Source organism: Knufia obscura (assembly GCF_036327395.1).
Source record: "Knufia obscura strain CCFEE 5817 isolate CBS 148926 chromosome Unknown scaffold_2, whole genome shotgun sequence".
In the NCBI taxonomy this organism is placed as follows: Eukaryota; Fungi; Ascomycota; class Eurotiomycetes; order Chaetothyriales; family Trichomeriaceae; genus Knufia; species Knufia obscura.
In genome coordinates this window covers 2,191,976-2,212,880 of record NW_027042688.1, presented here as the reverse complement: position 1 = coordinate 2,212,880, position 20,905 = coordinate 2,191,976, and the positions used below count along the sequence as shown (strand labels likewise).

At 51.7% G+C, this 20,905-nt stretch overlaps 7 protein-coding genes across 7 annotated transcripts; 5 read left to right on the top strand and 2 right to left on the bottom strand.

Moving 5' to 3' along the window:
- Positions 1-352: 352 nt before the first annotated feature.
- Positions 353-3,130, bottom strand: STE11 (ATP binding; the record flags this gene model as incomplete). Its single annotated transcript, XM_064871094.1, has 1 exon — positions 353-3,130. One exon carries the CDS (start codon positions 3,128-3,130, stop codon positions 353-355), a length of 2,778 nt encoding a protein of 925 aa, XP_064733547.1.
- Positions 3,131-4,181: 1,051 nt separating this feature from the next.
- Positions 4,182-4,913, top strand: PMZ80_002661 (uncharacterized protein; the record flags this gene model as incomplete). The annotated part of the gene is made up of 1 exon (XM_064871093.1): positions 4,182-4,913. One exon carries the CDS (start codon positions 4,182-4,184, stop codon positions 4,911-4,913), a length of 732 nt encoding a protein of 243 aa, XP_064733546.1.
- Positions 4,914-5,321: 408 nt separating this feature from the next.
- Positions 5,322-6,326, top strand: PMZ80_002660 (uncharacterized protein; the record flags this gene model as incomplete). Its single annotated transcript, XM_064871092.1, has 1 exon — positions 5,322-6,326. The coding sequence occupies one exon, from the start codon at positions 5,322-5,324 to the stop codon at positions 6,324-6,326; it is 1,005 nt and encodes a 334-aa protein (XP_064733545.1).
- Positions 6,327-7,025: 699 nt separating this feature from the next.
- Positions 7,026-8,948, bottom strand: PMZ80_002659 (uncharacterized protein; the record flags this gene model as incomplete). The annotated part of the gene is made up of 2 exons (XM_064871091.1): positions 7,026-8,318; positions 8,391-8,948. 2 exons carry the CDS (start codon positions 8,946-8,948, stop codon positions 7,026-7,028), a joined length of 1,851 nt encoding a protein of 616 aa, XP_064733544.1.
- A 1,568-nt stretch (positions 8,949-10,516) lies between these two features.
- RPL2 (60S ribosomal protein L2) lies at positions 10,517-11,385 on the top strand (the record flags this gene model as incomplete). Its single annotated transcript, XM_064871090.1, has 3 exons — positions 10,517-10,565; positions 10,619-11,110; positions 11,162-11,385. The coding sequence occupies 3 exons, from the start codon at positions 10,517-10,519 to the stop codon at positions 11,383-11,385; spliced, it is 765 nt and encodes a 254-aa protein (XP_064733543.1).
- Positions 11,386-12,340: 955 nt separating this feature from the next.
- On the top strand, positions 12,341-13,648 carry PMZ80_002657 (uncharacterized protein; the record flags this gene model as incomplete). The annotated part of the gene is made up of 2 exons (XM_064871089.1): positions 12,341-12,635; positions 12,684-13,648. The coding sequence occupies 2 exons, from the start codon at positions 12,341-12,343 to the stop codon at positions 13,646-13,648; spliced, it is 1,260 nt and encodes a 419-aa protein (XP_064733542.1).
- A 716-nt stretch (positions 13,649-14,364) lies between these two features.
- SNF2 (transcriptional regulator) lies at positions 14,365-20,560 on the top strand (the record flags this gene model as incomplete). The annotated part of the gene is made up of 5 exons (XM_064871088.1): positions 14,365-18,435; positions 18,489-18,666; positions 19,356-19,684; positions 19,738-20,496; positions 20,546-20,560. The coding sequence occupies 5 exons, from the start codon at positions 14,365-14,367 to the stop codon at positions 20,558-20,560; spliced, it is 5,352 nt and encodes a 1,783-aa protein (XP_064733541.1).
- Positions 20,561-20,905: the final 345 nt, after the last annotated feature.

Below are 20,905 nucleotides of genomic sequence, written 5' to 3'. Positions count from 1 at the left end.
TCGAAGCAATATCAGGATTCTGTCTATCTCCTCTTGCTTGTACCCAATACCGAGTAATATACAGCCGGCCGTGAAGACATGAGATATCTTAATGTACATATTACACCACACACCGCACACCGCATTACTCCTTTCCATCCAAGCTCTTCTAGTGTTGCCATGCATCTTATCCCGTCTCGTTTCGTCTCATCTCATCTTCGTAGATAACATCTGATCTACTCAGTCAGAGAGCTCGCTACCTTAGCCAGCAAGATCCCCATATTTAGCAAATTACTAGCACTCAACACATCACTTCACACCCACCCACTTCGTCCCATCCATCACTCCTTCCGTGCCATCACTCATCCCGCAGTTAGCCCATATTAACCATAGCCCCACAAAACGCCTCCTTCAACAACTCCGTCGCAGACGGCCGTCTCCCCTGATCAACCTCAAAACACAACTCCAAGAACCTCTTCGCATCCAGACTCGCCCCCTCCGGCACAGCCGGCTTCTGACTCTGACTCCCCACCGCAAACAGCGTTTGGAGAGTAGTCATACTCGGGAACGGTCGGGATCCCGTAAACATCTCTACAATCAGACAGCCCACGGACCAGATATCGGATTTGATGGATTGGCCGGTTTGACGGACGACTTCGGGCGCCATCCAGAAGACGGAGCCTTGGAGACTAGTACGATTTCCGGGGGCGCTGAGGGCCGTGGGGGCGTTTGCGGTGGTGTCAGAGAGGGTGGATGGGTTGGTGAGATTTGATGTTGTTTGTTTGCTGACGCCGAAGTCGGAGATTTTGACGGCGCCGCGGTTGTCGACTAGGATGTTGGCGCCTTTGATGTCGCGGTGGATGATGTTGCGGCTGTGCAGGTAGGACAACCCGTCTAGGATTTGGCGTGTGAAGTTTCGGGTTAGAGGTTCGGGGAAGGTGTTGTACTGTTTTAGCATTGCTGCGATGCTGCCGCCGGGGACGTACTCGAGGAAGATGTTCAGGTGGGTTTCGTCGCTGCTGGTGCCGAGGTATTGGACTATGTGGGGGTGGTGGAGGCCTTGGAGGAGTTCGATTTCGAGTTTTAAGGCGTTGACCATGGTTTGTTTCTTTTTGTCGGATTCGGTGCCTTTGCCTACGTCGGGGAGTTCGACTTGTTTTACGGCCATGAGTTCGCCTGTTATGGCGTGGAGGGCGAGGTAGACGCTGCCGAAGGATCCTTCGCCGATTAGGTCGCCTTTCATCCAGTTGTTTTTGTCGAAGTTGTTGCCGCGGAGGAAGTTGGCGAGTTCGGGGTCGGCGTCTTCGCCGTCTTCGGCTACCATCATGCTGAGGCGTTCGTTGAGGTTCTCGCTGGCTAGGGGGGATTCGTCGAAGTAGCTTACGCGGTTGTCGGGGTGGAGCGAGTCGTTGTCAGCGAAGGAGACGTAGGATTTTCTGTTTGCTTCGATTGGTGTGACTGGTGTCTCTGGTGTTTCGTGGAGAGGTGATAGAGACGAGGAAGCAATTGAGTCTCTGTATGAGGTATGGAACCTCGAGACGGATAGCGGCCGAGGCTTCGCGCCGATGCCAGCTTCGCCAGGCTTGGTCATCCATGCGTCTGCTATACTCGGGATAGCTGGCACGGGCGGCGCGTCTCGCAGACTTGATGCCATACTAACATTGCTGACAACACTCAGCCGACTGGCAGCTCTACTCATCCGTTGTGACCTTCGGACAGACATCCTCATGGTCTTCTCAATCTCCTCTTTCTGATGGCCAGGGAAATAAGTGGTAAGCTCGTTCACGATCATCTCGCTTGGAGGTCTAGCACCAAAGAAGGCTCGCAGCTTCGAAGCTTCATCGCTCTTCCGAGGTTGTGAGATTGCTGTTTCTTGCCTTTCGATTTCATCTGCTCGGGCAAGGATGTTTTGATGGTGCTCGCTCATTGGACCAGGAGACAGTGGTGCTTGAATATTCGACCAAGACTCGCCTGTAAGTTGTTGTAATTTGATCTGGTTTCTCATGTTTGTGTTGTGAAGAGCATTCATGTGAATTGCCTGGTTCTCGTCACCTGCGAGCTTGGCAGCCTTCTTTACCTCATCTAAGTCTGGAAGTCCGTCGTTGATCTTCCTTAGCATGAGCCTGTTCCTCTCGGACCTCGAAGCATCGCCACAGATAGCCATAAACTCATCATCGGAAAGTCGCCGGCAGTTGTCTCGTCTTGGCTCGAGGCCCTCAAGGACATAGAAGCAGTAGTTCCGGAAATGCTTTTCAGGTATCAGTAACTTCCGCAGCACGGTCATGGTGACCTCGTCCGAGTTTTTGCAGAACTTTACATTGACAACTTTTGTTTGGCCGCCGTTATGCACAACCTTGATAACGGGAGAGTTACTCGGTAGACCACCAGGTGTCAGGCCATCGATGCTAGAGTTCTGTCTGAGATGGCTTTTGCTGATAGAGTGCTGCACCACAATTTGAGGAGTCTCTGGCCTCTTACCGTTGACGGTATTGGCTGAATTAGGCTGGCTGCCAGTGAAGTACCCAGGACCAGCTTCCCGTTTGGACTGTTCTGCTGGACTCGCGACAGCAGCGTATTTCGACCGCAGGCCTCCAAGATGTGTATCTGCCAATGGAGATGATGGGCGGGAACTGCTCTTCAGACCATTGTTGTCCAGTCTCTTGTTGCCTGGGCGGGCTTGTGTTCTTGGAGAATCTGTTGGTGTCGAATTCAAGGCATCGAGCGCAGCCATGGCCTCCTGGTTTCTCCTGGTCTTCGCGGCCATAGATCTGTTTCTTAGCTGCTTGATAGCAACATTTATGCGTACTCTGTCCCCAATCTTTTTAATGCCGATGTCGCGCAATAAGTTCTGATCAAACTCCAGCAAGGTATCCCCCGTAACATTGTTTTCCTGGAAGATAGCCTCATGTTGACCACACCTGATCGACCGTAGCCACTCCCCGACCTTCTTCTCATCCCATCGTCGGACCGAGTCCAGGCCGTCAGAGGCATCAGAGAACTCGGAGGTGGTTGGAGACATGAAATGGTTGTCTTGGAGGGCGGTAGCCGAATGTTGTGCTCGGAGAGAGGTTTCTGAAAAGGTCCTGGGAGGGAATTTGTGGCCACCACTCAGTGGGGCGCCATACGGGCTCTTGGAGGCAAGCATTGCCATGTTTGTGATTGACAGGCGTTGGCAGGTTCCAATGCCAGCCAGGACAATTTGCAAAGTGAAAGGTCGGATTGTCAAGGGTGCTGACTGATGACAGCCGTGCTCATTGTCGGTTGATAGAAACAATCATCCTAAACTTGCACAATGTTCCGGATGATGGCAGATGTCTCAGAGATTGTTCCTCCAAGACGTGCCAGCGGATAGTCGATTGTGGTATGACCTGCAAACCACCGTCTCTTACTCAAAGTCTGGATATTCAGAGGTGGCAGCAATGCCGCTGTTGCGGAAGTTGCAACAACGAGAACAGCGTCCGCCTACTCGATATTCAGCAAGCGGCACGAAGCATGCGCTCAACGAACCAGGATATTGTGTTGGTGGCACGGCCAATTGCGAAAGGACAAGGTAGAGTGCCCGCCAGGGCGCTCGCCTAGTTGCAGTCAAACGTACAGTCAACTTGGCAAGACTATCACAGGTTTGGGAAAGGTTAGCGTGGTAATGCTGGAAATTACAGATGTAAGAGAAGCAGTCTTGCTCTCCCTCTAGTTGCTCGGGTTAGGGGCTAGGTCAGTGTTAGCTAGGGTTTAAGTTAGAGGTTCTGTCTGTGTTATAGGATGATCTAGAGGCTAGGTTTGGGTTGGCTGCCTGCCTGTATGCTAGATGGAAGACGAGGAGGTGAATAACAGTAAACAGCGATACAGCTTTCGTGCTAGCGCTGTAATTTTGACTGCACCTTTGACTGCAACTAGGCGAGCGCCCCGCCAGGGGTCGTTACGCTAATATAGTACGCGTTTCAGACTTCTGATTGGTCACCTCTTGCTCTATTCCTGCCAGCGCTTTCTGCTTTTGACATGTTCTTCCATGCGCATAACCACCGTCGACGAACTGTGATCGCCTCTCAAACGCCGGCCAGTGTTCAAGCCCAAGAGCTAGAATAGGCGAGTCATCGCTGCGATACGCCTCCTGACCTGCAGTAGCTCGGCCAGAAAGAGGCTAAAATCGCCTTGCAACTCATTCATGCACGAGATCTGAAGTCGGTGAGCGACATCCTGTGATCATGACAAAACGTGCACGGGAAGACGATGATGTGTCTGCAGACGACGATGACCTTGATCGTCGTGCATCAGCGTCGCCTGCTAAGATCATAGGGCTCGACAAGGACGAGTCTGCTCCTGCCAATTCTACCACAATGCAGTGCTCCCTTCCCCCTCACCGCCCTCTCACATTTGCGTCGGCAGAAGACTTTGATACTCACTATACCAAAGAGCATACTTATCGTTGCTCGTCTTGCGGCAAGAACTTTCCCTCTGCTCACTATCTATCCCTGCATATTGATGAAAACCACAATCCAGTACGAGAGGCACTAGCTGCTAAAGGTGAGAAGACCTATGCTTGTTTTATCGAAGACTGTGAGAAGCTATGCTCCACACCACAGAAAAGACGACTGCATCTAATCGACAAGCATATGTTTCCCAAAGTATACAACTTCCGCATTATTGATCAAGGTATCGACAAGACAAATTCCTTGCTTCAAGGTGGACAGCGGCGCAGAGTTTCCACGACTGATTCCAGCGCACACCGACGGCGGCCTTCGCTCCTACCTTCAGGTTCCGCCATTAGTGAACATGATGCAGAGCTATCGAGTGCAAAGGCGTCTCCGAGTCAGGGCAAGGTCGAAAAGCCTGGGACTAATGGAGATGGCACAAGGGTCGATGAGCTTGAGCAGTCTTTCGCTGCACTCAAGTTCGTGCCACCGAGCGTCCAGGCCAAGCACCGCTGTAAGAAGTAAGCATCTCGATATGCTTCGAGCATAATATCGCAGTTCGAATGTCGAGCGTGGGATCAACTCGGAATGCCAGTAGTCGAGCCTCCTCGTGCGGAGGATCCGACGCGGCTTCTCCAACCACATATCGGCTCAACCCACATCCTTCGACACGCTTGCACGACTACGATAGAGAGGGCTTGACACGGTTTGGAGTTCAATATATGAACTTCCTTCGATGATGGTGATACAAGCATGCTTGGTGAGGAGGCAACATGCCTGACCACGTGCGGGGAGCGTTACCGACACGTCTCACAGATCCGATAAGCAGTGGTCTGGACCATACATAAGTGAAGCACAACATATAGCAATTAGCTTCTCGAAGCTCATACACCACTCTCAAGTCACTGGACGGTCCCCGCTACCACAACTACGATGGCCCACGCCACCGTCCACGCCCTAAGCACAGGCAGCCTCACCCTCCCCGAACGCTTCTTCATAACCCCAGCCGACAACGAAGCAAAACGTACAGTCCCATCTCTCTCCTTCCTAATCCAACACCGCTCCGCCGACGGCATCACAACCCGCCTAGTCTTCGACCTCGGCCTCCGCCGCGACACAAACCTCTACCCCTCCGTCCTCCAAAAACACATCGCATCCCGCAGCCCAGTCACGACCCACCCCGACGCCGTCGCCTCCCTCGCCAAAGGCGGCCTAAACCCCTCCGACATAAACTTCATCCTCTTCTCCCACGTCCACTACGACCACGTCGGTCTCCCCTCGGACTTCTCCTCCCCCACAAAATTCATCGTCGGCCCCGGCGCCCTCGACCTCCTCTCCGGCAAAACCCAACTCAACATCGGCTCGCACTCCTTCTTCGAACCAGATCTCCTCCCCCCAGACCGCACAATCGAACTCCCCACCCCAACAACCACAAACCCCATCCTCGAAGCCACGAAACCCCTCCCCCTAAAAGCTGAGGCAGCAACAGACACCCCCCTAATCCTCACCTGGTCATCGCGCCCGCTCCTCCCCTTCAAAAACACAATCGACCTCTTCGGCGACGGCACGATCTACATCCTCAATGCACCCGGTCACCTACCAGGCCACATCAACCTTCTCATCCGGACCTCCTCATCCTCGACACAGGAATCGCCAAAATTCGTCCTGTTAGCAGGCGATGCATGCCATGATATACGACTTTTCACGGGTGAGCGCGACATCGCGACGTGGCAGGATGACAGCGGGCGGCAGTGTTGTATTCATTATGATATTCCGAGGGCGAAGGAGACGATTGGGAGGTTAGCGCGGGTGCAGAGGGAGGGTATTGAGACTGAGGTTGGTGGGGTGAGGGGGGAGGTGGAGGTTGTGTTTGCGCATAATTGGGAGTGGGAGGGGGATGCGGTGCGACGGGGGAGGTTTTGGCCGGGACGGTTATGATCGGATGGGTGGGTGATATGAGTGGAGGTATTTGTTTCTCAGATCGATCGATGAGCGTGTGTGAGAGCACGAGGCGGTATCATTACGTTGTTGCTACATCTTTCCTTATTCGTCTTTCCTGCCTAATTTTGGTTGTAGTTGACCGAGTCTTGCTTCCCGTGCAACAAGTATGCGCAGATGCTCTGTCGTGATAGGAAGTGTATTTGTGAGTACTGCTTGCCGTGTAAACCAGTTCCTGGCCTCGATTGCAGCGACGAAAAGGTAGGCAGGCACGTCAGCTGTACATGAACATTTGCCGATGCTTAAGGTGAGAAGTCTTATGGTCAGAAGTGTCACGGAGGAGCTGAAGTATCACACCTGGGACATATGCAAAAATCCAAGATGAGCAAGAGGCGCAGCTATTGAGATAGAATTATAATCAATTTTATTCACGACGGAATATCACATCGATACCGAGCATAACGACCACTGCATGTACATGGCGAATTACGCCTTCGGCTCATACAATAGTATAATCATCCTTAATTGTGCCTCAATCGTTACTGCGCAACATTCATGCTCTCGCTCACTGGGGTATACAACATGCTATCATCCATACAACCACACAGCTATCTGAAATTGCCGTTTTCCACATTCGCACTAACAGAAATTTCTGATCAACAGTCTATTGAGCCCGTAGCCTCAGGCAGTGTCCGTATGCTACATCTCAGCAGGCTTTGCTAGCAGCTCGGACCCAGCTTGTAAGCGAATCTCCTCTCTGCTCCCCGTAGATGGATCCGTTAGCTGCACTGACATGCCATCCTTCTTGCCAATATTGATACTGTTGGTTCCGAAGGGTCTCTCGTCCGAAATGGGGGTGCCGCTCAATCTTGTGGCGTCGCCTACATTCTCGACCTGTGACAGCGGTGAGAGCTTCGGTGCTCCAGTGCCGTTCACACCATTGCTTGCCATGGCATCTCCAATCGCGCTGTTCGTGTTGTTTGCAAGATGACCATTCGTACCGTTAGTTAGCGGCCCTTTTCGGTACCTCAACTGCACGACCAAGCTCTCCTGCGTGTTGTCTCCGTCCGCCTCATCCATGAGCTCGTCTTCTGACTCCTGTGACTCCTCTGCTTCAGCCTCCGACTCCTCGTCTGGTTCATCCTCGTTGCCGCTCCATTCCTCACCGCTTGGTTCAGCGTCTCCTCCGCTTTCGCTCCCCGATTCTAGTCCTTCTGCGTAGCGACCTCTGGATGCGCCATCTGCAGCACGTTTCGTGGGAATGCTCTTGCGCATCGGTCGACCATTAGCGCCCAGCTGCACATCATCTGTATCTTCTGCGCCAGTCGTATCTGCCAAGTCTCTTTCTCGTCGTTGATCCGTAAGCATAGTCTCGCCGTACATGCCACCCAACCTGCTCTTTACCTGCCGACCAGAGCTCGTGACCACTGGCCTTCCATCATCGAAAGGCGTAGATCGTCCAGAGGCGTGCCGATCCGAGTCGTCTTCCAGATCACCCTCATCGTAGTTATACCGCGTCCTCTTTCCACGTGTCCTTCCTTCGTATATTCCAAAGCCCTCTATCGGCCTCGCAAACCTCGCCTTTTGTTGAGCCCGGTAGTCCTTCCTCCGCCTCTTCTCTTCGCCTGCTTCCCACCGTGGTATCGCCATTCGCACCTTCTCGGCCAGCAACTTGCCCTGGTTCCCTGGCATTTCGGTCTCGAATTTCTCAGCTAGTGATTTTGCTTCGTCGATCGTGCCGGCTACACTGAACCACTGATTTGTCTTCCTGGTCCGGCCCTCGTTTTCACGGTAAATGCGGAAGTGGGTGTCCTCTTGTCCTTCGATCAGATAGTACTTCCGCCTCCATGTGTCTGAGAACCATGGCTGCACCGCTTTTGGCTGGTTGCGGTCGTCTTCCTTCCTGGTCTGCTTGTATGCTTGCTTGATTGCGTCTTTTACCACATCGCTGTGATAGAGGGACCAGAGGATCAGTGTTTTGAGAAGGACGAGCTGTAGATATTGTTAGTTGCGCCCATAGCATGTACTGCAGGTTGAGTCTGCGACCGCGTGTAGTCGACTTACCCTCTCGTCAGCAGTCATATTATTGAAATCCTTCCCTCCACTCAACGGGTTCTTTCCTTCCCACTCTTGCGGCCATTGAAGCCTGCCCTTGAAATCACTGATTGCATCCTCGAGTGCGCGGCCATAGTGACCTCGCTCGACTGGTTTCTTTCTGTTCAAGCACAAAGACAGTAACGCGCAGAGTAATCTCTCGACATCGTCGCTAGGTTGTTCACTGCTAACGCCACGTTCGATGTCCTGCGGTCCATAATGTGGTAGACTCGCCGCGAAACACTCGGCGAACCGCGACCGGAACATAACAATAAATGCGATGGCATCTTTGTCCGCGAGGACGTATTCATGAGGTGGACTCGGCGCGCGTTTGGGAGGTTCTGGTGTCGGAGGACGCTCGCTTTTTGGGGTAGGCTTGAAGTAGTCGGTAACGTTTTTCTTGGATTTCTTCCTTGGTGGTGGCTTGGACTCTTCTAACACGTCTGCTTGGAGTTTGGCAGCCATTTCTGCGTCTGGTTCTGAAAGACCAGAAGAGAGCGAGGACAGGTCGCTGTCTGAGTCGTCCATGTTTGAGGTTTATATTAATTTATTGTAGGGGCGTAACGTGCTAATGGCAGTGAAGGTGAAGGAAGAAACTACGCGACGCGACGAAGAAGGAACGAGGGTGTGAAAAGTGGTTTGCTGCAATAGCGAAGTGTTGAGGAAGCAAGAATGATGATCAATTCGAGGCTACTAGTAACTTAATGATATGACTTGGCGCGATTTGACCGCGTGCTGCAGGACCCATCGTCCAGCGATAATCCCGTGCTGCTCCTCTTCCTCCTATTGTTGACCTTGAATCTCTTCGTCGGATGCCTGCTAACTCTCCTCGACCTGCTTGCAAGATGTCATGGCCGCCATGGTGTTGATGAACGACGACGGCTGCGGAGACCTGCGCGTTCTGCGTTTTGGGCGTTTTGTGCCAGAATGAGGGGTTTGCCTGCGAATCCTTTCCTGCCTGACCGCCCACAAGAGCTCTCGTCTTCGCAGCTTGCTTCCTAACTCGTCTGTTCAGCGTGCGCCCACGCCTAGTGCAAATACATACCAGGCTGGATCTTGCAGTTTGTGCAGATTCTAGGCTATCTTGCCCTCAGTATGCGTCCTTGTGGTTTGATTGGTCCAGGATCTCTGGGACGCTAGAACCTTGCTGAACTGCGCGTTTTCCCACCTCTGCAGATGCCTGGAGTAGTCTTGAAAGCCAGCCGGGAGAAGTTCTTGGTTTGACCTGTTTTTCGAAACCTTGAGACATACCATGTCCCTTTTGAAGTTTTGCACTCGACTGAGCGAGGTCGCGCAGGTCACGCCAAGCTCAACGTATTGATGACATTGCTTCCAAGCGCCCTGATGCCTCGGCAGACGCTCGTACGTGCTATAGAATATGGGGACTTTCATCGGCAAGAGGCATAGCAATAGGACTTGAGTCCATCGCACCTGCATGGCACGTAACGATACTGCAACTCACCAGTGCCTCCGCTGCTTGGACCATGGGGCTCGAGACGCAACGGCAGTGCTGTCGCATGCCTATTGGCCACTATAGCCTCATAGAAGAGGCACAAGCGTGTTCTTGCCAAGCTTCTTGCGAGGTTCGCTTTGGTCATAAGCTATGCGTTTTCGCACTTACCTGTCTACCACGCACTGTTTTCTCTGTAAAAATTGGTTGGCTTGCCACGTTATCGTCGTGCATGAAACAGAGTAGTGGAAGGAGAAGCAACTGAGTGCGTCTGTCAGACGATGTGTTTTCGGCACCTCGCCGCTCTATAGAGAAACGGCAATTCATGGCCCACAGGGTGCCTGATGCTGACCGCAAATAAACAGGGCGACCCATGGCATTGATGACTTGTAGAGATGCGAAGGCAGTGAATGTGAGTTCACAAGTTGTAGATGAAGTTCAAGAAGCTTGCTACAGGTGGCAAGTCGGCCGAGTCAAGAAACGGACTAGTTCGACGCTAGCACGCACATCTTGGCGCATGCGATTTCCTCGCTGCCCTCCACGAAATCTTGGTCGACACCACACTTACTTATCCATTCGACAAAGGTTGCAGTGTGAGTACCTGCCATTTGACAGCACGAAATACGATACTGACGTCTTCGGCAGCATGGGTAGGGTCATTCGCAACCAGAGAAAGGGTCGCGGCTCTATCTTCAGTACGACCACATCAATCCTCGAATTTGCGACAGCGACTAACAATTTCGAACAGCTGCCCACACGAGATTGAACAAGGCTCCAGCCCAGTTCAGACAACTCGACTTCGCCGAGAAGCATGGATACATCCGAGGTATTGTGAAGGACATCATCCACGATCCTGGCCGAGGCGCACCACTCGTCAAGGTCTCCTTCCGAAACCCATATAAGTTCCAAGACCGAGTCGAGACATTCATCGCAAACGAGGGCATGTACACTGGTCAATTCATCTACGCTGGAAAGAACGCCAACTTGACTGTCGGAAACGTTCTGCCGCTTGGTGCCATTCCAGAAGGTACCGTTGTGACGAACGTTGAGGAGAAGACTGGTGATCGGGGCACATTGGGTCGAACATCAGGAAACTATGTCACAGTCATTGGTCACAACCCAGACGAGGGCAAGACCAGAGTCAAGCTTCCATCTGGCGCAAAGAAGGTCATCCCAAGCTCATCGCGAGGCATGATCGGTATTGTTGCAGGTGGTGGACGAACAGATAAGCCACTTCTCAGTATGTTTCGACTGCCATGGATAGGAAGAGCAATGCTAATAAACTGAACAGAGGCATCTCGAGCTAAGCACAAGTTCGCTGTCAAGCGAAACTCATGGCCTAAGACTCGTGGTGTTGCCATGAACCCCGTCGATCATCCTCACGGTGGTGGTAACCACCAGCATATTGGTAAAGCCTCCACCATCTCCAGATACGCCGCCCAAGGTCAAAAAGCTGGTCTCATCGCCGCCAGAAGAACTGGTCTGCTGCGTGGTACCCAGAAGACGAAGGATTAAGGTCGTTGTTGCTATTTCTATACATGGGTTACGAGCAGTCACGCTGGTGTTGGTCAGAAGTGAAGAGAGCAGAGTTCGGTCGAACAAATCACCTAGATGAGCGCAGGTGGAACAATCTTTTCCTCTTCCATAGATTAGGAGAGGCTCAACCGCTTGAACGACATCTGTCAAGCAATCTCCTCGATGACGATCTCAGACTCTGTACACGCGTCCTGTGTAGCTTGTACGGAACGGGACGTATCTGAGGCCACGAATGCACGTATTGAAATGAAGAGTCATTCTGAAACAAAATATTCTACTGACCGTGCTCGTTGACACGTACGTGCGCACGATCCCTATTGAAGTGACACAGAAAAATGATTATTTCGTCGCGCTTCAGATGTCCAGTAGAACCTTGTCTGCAACCATAAGAAGAGCCTCACTGTGGGAGGCGCGCGTGAAACACCCCAGGTTTCATTCAGGCTGTTTTTGGGGCGTGTCTCTTGTGTCTGATAAGCCAAATTGAACAAGGATAAATGCATGCCATTCACAGGATTGAAGCCATGGCATTTTTTATGAGCGCGCTTGGCCCACGCCGCTTGAGCCGGTTCGCGCCATGATTCTAGATCACCGAGGGACGTGCTGGGGACGACTCCCTCATCAAACGTCAACCCACCTGGTGCACCCAACGTTTTCGTGTTTCTCGCTGTACTTATGTCTCGGGTTTGATTTTGTTGCTTTTGAAACATCTTTGAGCGCTGTTTCCGCTGCTATTATTGTTCTGATACGACGCATTCTTCAAGCCCACTTCTTGAACGTCATCTTGCGCTCGTTTCACCCACTTGCACCCTCGTTGTCATAGATATCCATTGTTCCGCAGGTGTACTTTCAAACGAATTACTCCCGCTGCTGCGTTCTCACTTTCCGCATAGCACCACAGATACAAACTCAACAGTCAATCTAGCAGCAGATCGAAATGATTGTCAACAAGAAACTCGATCGTTTCAAGCAATGGGCGGGGGAGCGGATGGGAGGGGAGGTCAAGACCAACACCACCGACAACTTCAAGGCTCTGGAGCTGGAGATGGAGTTGCGACAGAAGGGCATGGAGAAGATGTCAGAGTCCATGAACGGCTACATGAAAGTCGTCTCCAAGAGAACAGAAGTCGAGAAGAAGGAGAAGACCCTTCCGATCGCATACATGGGTGGGAGCATGATCACTCACGGAGAGGATTTTGAGCACGATTCAGAATACGGCCAATGTTTGAGCTGTGAGTACTTGTGAACATCTGGCAGGACAGTTTCTAACACTCAGCTAGCTTTCGGAAGAACACAAGAACGCCTGGCTCGTTCTCAAGAGTCTTACATTGTAGCGGCCACTAATAGCTGGGCCGACTCGCTTGAGCGATCCCTGGTGCAGATGAAAGAATATCAAGCCGCACGCAGGAAACTGGAGTCGAGACGTCTTGCATACGATACATCTTTGGCCAAGCTGCAGAAAGCGAAAAGGGAGGACTTTAGAGTCGAAGAAGAACTCCGGTCACAGCAGATGAAGTACGAAGAGGCGGAAGCGGACGTCGAAAGACGCATGTTCGAGATCAAGGATGCTGAAGCCGAGAGCGTCAACGATTTAACGGCGTTCCTCGAGGCCCAACTTGCTTATCACGATCGTTGCCGAGAAGCACTCGTCCAGCTACAGAACGAATGGCCAGCTCAGTCGGCCTTTGGACAGGGCTTAGGGGGCATGCGACAAGCTTCGGGACAAAGTCAAATTAGTGCCAGGCCTTTGCCCAACAGGTCACGGTCGAACACGGTTCGCTCATTCCTTTCCACACATTCAGATCGAGATGAGCCAGAGCCAATCAAGCCAAGCATCAAGTCTCGACAACCATCCTCACGCTACGGCGACCCCCCTGCAGCAGACCCTGACGTGATGCGGGCTAGACCAGGCTTCGGCCGCTCGACTACCTACCAGACACAGCCTCAAGAAAGACGAGATATTTCGCCTGTACAGCCAAATCGCCTGTCTAGAGTACCGAGTGATTCTTTGATGTTACAGTCGACAAGAACCAATCTTAGGCGTGTTGACACCATGTCGAGCCAGCCTGAGCATGACATTTTTGCAGATGAATCACCGCAGACGCCAGAAGGCAGTGGTTCTCAGACACCACTCGGCGGCGGTAGGAGACCGCCTCCGCCACCGCCCTCCCGATCGTCAAAACCTGGCGGGCTGGGCAAACCAGCACCTCCGCCTCCTCCAGCCAAGAGAACACTGATAGCGTAAGCGTGAGACATGTACATATGGCAATTTTCGTGATTGGGAGGTATAGGGCGGGCTCAGGCACAAGGGACACAGTTTTTGACTGGCGGGCTGGGGCGTTTGCACTTGCTACAGCACTACAGGAACTCTTTCGCACAGTGAGCAGCATATAGCGCTGTGCCAAACAGATTGAACTTGCATATGTGCATCATTACAACTACAGTATCAGTGCTCAGCTTCGTGAAATGCTCTTTCCTTGAAAAGCCGGACTCTCGGCGTTCGTATCCGTCACTAACCAGCGCTAGGTCTAAAGTGTACTAGCTCATAATCTTGCTGAATCTGCCGCGTCTGCGGGCAGGAGTGTTCTTTCTAGTAATCGTCTCGTCCCTCGCAGGCTTTCACAGATGACCGAGACGCGACGACGGCCTGCTCCATCGCGATTCGATAATCAACCACCACAATCACCCCAAGTGACTGTCCGCGACCTGATTTGAGCCAACCCTCAGCCATTCATTTGTACTACACTCGTGTGAGTCAATCAGCATTATCAGCCTACCACTTCCTTCCATCAATCACCATGCGCAATGCGCCAAGTTCGTTTCCAAATGTTCAATTTACTAACACTATGCATCAGAGCAACGCCGGGATACACCTCGGGAGGTGTTTAGTCCCCTGTCTACCCACATACATCCTTCCACCCCATGTTACGGGTGCCACAGTAAACACAAACCCCTGCCGGCATGGCTTCTGTACAGCCAGCTGCCATGCAGCAACCAAACCCTATGCAGTCCATGGGCCAGACACTACCGCCCAACCTTACCCAACAACAGATACAGGCTGCATATGAGAAATACAAACTCCTCAAGGCGCAGAAGGTGCCTCAGACTGACCCCGAACTCCTCAAGCTTCAGCAATTCCTCACCTATGTGCAGCAACAACAGCAGGCGCGTAAGCAGGCACAGATGAAGATGGCCCATATGCAGCAACAGAAGACCCAGATGCAAGCCCAAGGTCAGCCACAACCTCAGATGAATGGTCAAAGCAACGGCGCTGTCCAGAATGGCGGCAACCCTTCGAACGCGCAAATGGATGGAATACAGTCAGAAGCGAACGGGATTGCGCATGCTCGTGTTGCTCAACAGGAGCCACAATCTGGCGCGTCGACGCAGGGTGCTGGACCACAGCGCACCGTCACGAGTGCTGCTGGCTTCTCGCCTGAACAGCTGCAATTGCTTCGGATGCAAATCCAGGCCTTCAAGATGCTAAGCAAGAACATGCCTCTGCCACAGGCACTACAAGAGAAAGTCTTCCCGAGGAACGATGCCGCTATGCCATCGGCCGCCTCCGCACAAGCTGCTGAGAAGGTTGTTAAGGATGCAGCTGAAGGAAAAGAGAGCGCTCAAACCGACATGACACTGGCCAAGCAGTTCTTCGAATCTTACAAGTCCCCTTACGAATTATACCCTCGCACTATCACCTTTGCAGATCATTCGCAGCGGGCTAAGCGACCACGTGTGCCAGCCTTAATGCCGTATGGGGTCGACATCGAGCAGGTCCGTGAAGATAGAGAGCGCATGATGTACAATCGCATTCAGGCCCGCAAAGCTGAAATTGCTGCCATGCCAGTCAACATCGCTGCATGGGACAGTAGCAGCTCGATGGAGGCCACAGATGATAGCTCACTGAGGATGAAGATGCTTATCGAGTTCAAGAAGTTGTCTCTGCTGCAACGACAGCGCGAATTTAGACGGGAAATTCAACAAGAGCTCTTTAACTATGACAACCTGGCTATGACTGCCAATCGTGCGCTGCATCGAAGAATGAAGAAGCAATCGCTCAGGGAAGCTAAGATTACCGAGAAGCTCGAAAAACAACAGAGAGACGCTCGTGAGAATAAGGAAAAGACTAAGGCCAATGATCAACTACTTTCCGTCATCGCTCATGGCAATGAGATCAAGAACCATGCCATGAACCAGAAGGCAAGAATGCAGAAGCTTGGAAAGATGATGATCGCCCAACATCAGCACATGGAGCGAGAAGAGCAAAAGCGCATTGAACGCACAGCCAAGCAACGTCTGCAAGCTTTGAAGGCGAACGACGAAGAGACCTATCTGAAGCTGCTCGGCCAAGCCAAAGATTCTCGTATCACTCATCTGCTCAAACAGACCGATGGTTTCCTCAACCAACTTGCTGCATCTGTACGTGCTCAACAACGAAGCGCTGCCGAAAGATACGGTGAAACGGAGGACTTCGCTCCTGAAGAGGACGAAATAGGCTCCGAGGATGAAGATGGCGGCAGAAAAATCGACTACTATGCTGTTGCTCACAAGATCAAAGAAGAGGTCCATGTGCAACCATCGATCCTGGTTGGTGGTACATTGAAAGAGTACCAGCTGAAAGGTTTACAATGGATGGTGTCGCTATACAACAATAGGCTCAATGGTGTGCTGGCTGACGAGATGGGTCTGGGTAAGACTATCCAGACCATTTCTCTAATCACATACCTCATCGAGCAGAAGCAGCAATCAGGTCCCTTCTTGGTCATCGTGCCGCTCAGTACGTTGACGAATTGGAACCTTGAGTTTGACAAATGGGCACCGAGCGTATCGAAGATCGTCTACAAAGGACCCCCCAATACCAGAAAGATGCAGCAGAACCGAATCAGAAGTGAGAAGTTCCAGGTTCTGCTCACTACATACGAGTACATCATCAAGGATCGACCTATTCTCAGCAAGATCAAGTGGGTTCACATGATCATCGACGAAGGTCATCGTATGAAGAATGCTCAATCAAAGCTGAGTAGCACTCTATCATCATACTACAGCACAAGATACAGACTCATCCTCACTGGTACACCTCTGCAGAACAATCTGACAGAGCTCTGGGCCATCCTCAACTTCGTGCTACCAAACATCTTCAAGTCAGCTAAGAGTTTCGATGAGTGGTTCAATACTCCCTTCGCGAACACCGGTGGCCAAGATCGAATGGAGTTGTCCGAAGAAGAGCAGCTGCTGGTCATTAGACGTCTCCACAAGGTGCTCAGACCGTTCCTGCTGAGACGTCTCAAGAAGGACGTCGAGAAAGATCTGCCAGACAAACAAGAACGAGTCATCAAGTGTCGCTTCTCTGCTTTGCAGGCCAAGCTCACCTCGCAACTGGCGACACATAATAAGCTCGCTGTAACTGATGGCAAAGGAGGCAAGACCAGCATGCGTGGACTTAGCAACATGCTCATGCAGTTGCGGAAACTATGCAACCACCCCTACGTCTTTGAGCCAGTTGAAGAGCAGATGAATCCGGGTAAGGGCACGAACGACTCAATCTGGCGAACAGCTGGTAAATTCGAGCTTCTGGATCGAGTCCTGCCCAAGTTTCAAGCTACTGGTCATCGTGTGTTGATGTTCTTCCAGATGACGCAAATCATGAACATCATGGAAGACTTCTTACGACTACGAGGGATAACATATCTGAGACTTGATGGCGCCACCAAATCTGATGAACGTTCCGAGCTGCTGAGGTTGTTCAACCAGCCTAACTCGCCATACTTCTGCTTCTTGCTGTCCACTCGTGCCGGAGGTCTTGGTCTCAACCTGCAGACTGCAGATACTGTCATCATCTACGACTCCGACTGGAATCCTCATCAGGATTTGCAGGCTCAAGATCGTGCTCACAGAATTGGCCAAAAGAATGAGGTCCGGATTCTTCGACTCATCAGCTCAAACTCAGTGGAAGAGAAGATCCTCGAACGAGCCCAGTACAAACTCGATATGGATGGCAAGGTCATTCAAGCTGGTAAATTCGATAACAAATCCACAAACGAAGAACGAGATGCATTCTTGCGGACCCTGCTGGAAGCCGCTGAAGCCGCCGAAGCGGGAGGTAACGAGCAGGAGGAAATGGAAGACGACGACCTGAATGACATGATGGCTCGCTCAGAAGAAGAACTCATTCTCTTCAAACGTATGGACAAAGAACGACAAGCTAGAGACGAGTATGGTCCTGGCAGGCCGCTACCTCGTCTCATGGGTGAAGACGAATTGCCAGATATCTACCTTCAAGAAGACGAACCGAACCCAGACAAGAAAGACGCCGAAGAAGATTATGGTGGTCGTGGAGCCAGAGTTAAGACTCAAGTCCGCTACGATGACGGCCTGACAGAAGAGCAGTGGCTCGCTGCGGTAGACGACTCGGACGACAGTATTGGTGAAGCAACCAAGCGAAAGCAAGCACGAATTGATAAGCGAAAGACCAACAAAGCTAAGCGTGAAGGTGGCATTGAGTCTTCTCCTGACCCCGTTAGTCGCGAGAGTACAGAGGAGCCTGTTCCGCAACCAAAGAAACGAGGTCGCAAGCCGAACTCTGCGAAGAGGAAGGCTGTGGAGGCTGACCTAGAAGAGGAAACACCTGTCGCCAAACGAAAGCGTGGTGGTCGTCCATCCGCGAAACCCGACTCACTGAGTGCATCTGACCGGTCACTCCTCCAGAAAGCGCTAAAGATCACCATCAAAGCGATCGAAAGCATCGAAGTGGAGGACGTGGATGAGGAGCCGGATCCAAACGACAGCGATGAGGGCCCGCTTATGAGAGCAGTCATTGGCCCGTTCTTACAGGTCCCGCCGAAGAAATTGTATCCTGACTACTACAATTATATCACCAACCCGATCGCCATCGAGAACATCACGGACAAGATCAATGGGCACAAATACACGAGTCTGGAGGATCTGCAGAAGGATATTGATCTGCTTGCAATGAATGCGAAGACGTACAATGAAGATGGGAGTATGTTGTATAACGATGCTATTATGATTGAGGTAAGTCGATCCTTCACTGACGAGAAACGAGCAAAATACTAACGCATATGCAGAAAAAATGCGCCGAAATGATCGCACAGCAACAGAGCGAGCACCCCGGCCTACTGACGCTGGGCAAGGGCGATGCGGCATCCACCGATGCAGGCTCGAGTTTGGGGACACCGCGACCCAGTGTGCCGCCCAGTGCTGGTGGGACAAAGCTGAAGCTTAACTTTTCTGCTATGGCGAATGGTGGGGACTAGAAGTTAAGACCGATCACAAGAGGATGTACCACTACAATACGTGATGGTGGGATGCATGAATGATATGCTTGGCGCAAACAGGGCGGTATTCGTGCTTCGAGTTTGGGAGAAGTATTGCTATGCTGGGTTATGGCTAGGTGGTTCAAGTTGTGAAAAACGCCTCATTGCGCTTTTCCGCAGGAGTGGCTTCTGGCGTAACGATTCAATGAATTCTGTCTTGCCCAGATGCCGCGTTTACCCACTTAAGTCTTGAGTTGGTGGTCGCTGCCACCGATCAAACGTCCAGCAAAGTCGTCGCTACACCTTCCAGAAATGTATGTTGGTTTGGTAAGCGTAACTGCAAGCGAGGTCAGCCTCGTACCTTCCAGTCTCCTTACCCGCTCTTGCCCGCTTGTTGCAATTGCCTGATGCTCGGAATCACACCTCTTCAGCCTTACTGCTGCAGGTGAGTTCCGTCGATGTATACTTTGAGGCTTTATCACAAGCTTTACCCTCGTAAGACTTGGTGAGAGCATTGAATGATGTTCATGAAACCCAAGCTACATGAACATTACTATGGGTGCTAAAGCGTTGTTGGCCTGCTCACCACTTCAATGAAATCGGCCGGAGTACGTATGTGAATCACTGAACATATTCGCAAATTCAGGCATATGAAGCGCTAACGATCCGCCTCGCCAGTCGAGCCATCGATATCCCGAGCCTCGAGATATGATCAGGTACGTGTCTCAGGAAATGCACATGCAATTCTGGGCGATGTTTACCACCAGTACTTGGGAGTTGCGCCTCAACAAGATCTCGAGCATGAGAAGAGATTTACTGAGCGCCAATGGGCAGAGATTGCGAGGGCTTTGGGCCGTTCTTCTTGTCTGTCAACCAAGTTCTCAAACACACTCAGAGCTGATCCTAGCACTTGCGAATATATCTGGTCAACAGCTTTTGAGAAATGGCTCGCAAACCCAGAGGCAGAGCCGGTCTTCTGGATTCAGGGCCTGCCAGGCTCTGGGAAGGTAGCTGTCTGCTGAGATTGCGAGATCTGGATCTCTGAAGCAACACAGAGTAGCTTATGAAACACATCGCTGGCTCGCCAGAGACACGGAGAATCTTATTGGCCAGCCAGGAACGACCACAACACTGGCACATTCTGCATTACTTCTTCGACTACAGAGCAGGAAATACTTTGCCCAATACTGTCAATGGTCTCTATCGCCATCTACTATTGCAGATTATCGAAAAATGTGCCCTGAGTGCAGAGACTCTCCCACAACACCGTGTCGACCTTGATTCTTTGACCCGCTTGCCGGATGCGGATTCCACAATCGACCTTGTCGTGAGGATGCTTGTGTCAGAAGCGATCGAGGTTTTCGTTCTCGTTGACGGACTTGACGAATGCTCAGATAACAAACGGCTAGTCGTGCAGTCCATCCGATCGCTGTGTCAAAGAACGAGGATACGAGCGTGCATAGCGAGCCGTCCCGAACCATCCATCCTGACGTTGCTCAAGGGATGTCCCACCATCAGAGTACAAGAGTTCAATAACCAGGGTGTACGGCAATATGTTCGAGCATCACTCAGTAGCATCCAGACCGCGCTGGTTGTACAGTCAATGGAGCCAGGAGAACTGATCGCGCAGATAGTGGAAGACCTCTCCCGAAAAGCATGCGGGGTGTTCATATGGGCTCATTTCGCTACGGGAATTTTGGCAGACATGCTGGTTCGAGGATGTACTCTGTCCGAGGCAAAACAAGAGTTGAAGGAATTACCACAGGAGCTGAAAGAGATGTACGACCGAATTCTTGCACAGATACCCATGTCCCGTAGAGTCGAGGCAGCATTAATACTGCACTTGGTAGCAAGCTACCCGTCCACAGCGAGGCTCAGTCTGAACATACAACAACTCTTTGGTGCTGTGAATTGGCTCGTGCATCGGTATGGGCTAATGACTGATTATATTGTCTCAACAATCGAGCATTTCGAGGCACGCCTGGAAGGCATTGTGGGCAGCTTTCTACGATTCAGCCGTCGCGAACCAAGGACGACAGATCCTGTCAACATGCCAGATCATCACAGGATAGGCGTTGCTAAAGTGTATCTGCTACACGAGACTGTCAGCTATCATATTAACAGCCGTTCTATCGTTCAAGCATGGCTTGGGGATAAGCTGCTGTCAATCTACCCTGACAAGATCTGGCTTCGGCTAGCCGCAGACATCGTGAAAAGCGTTGAAATTG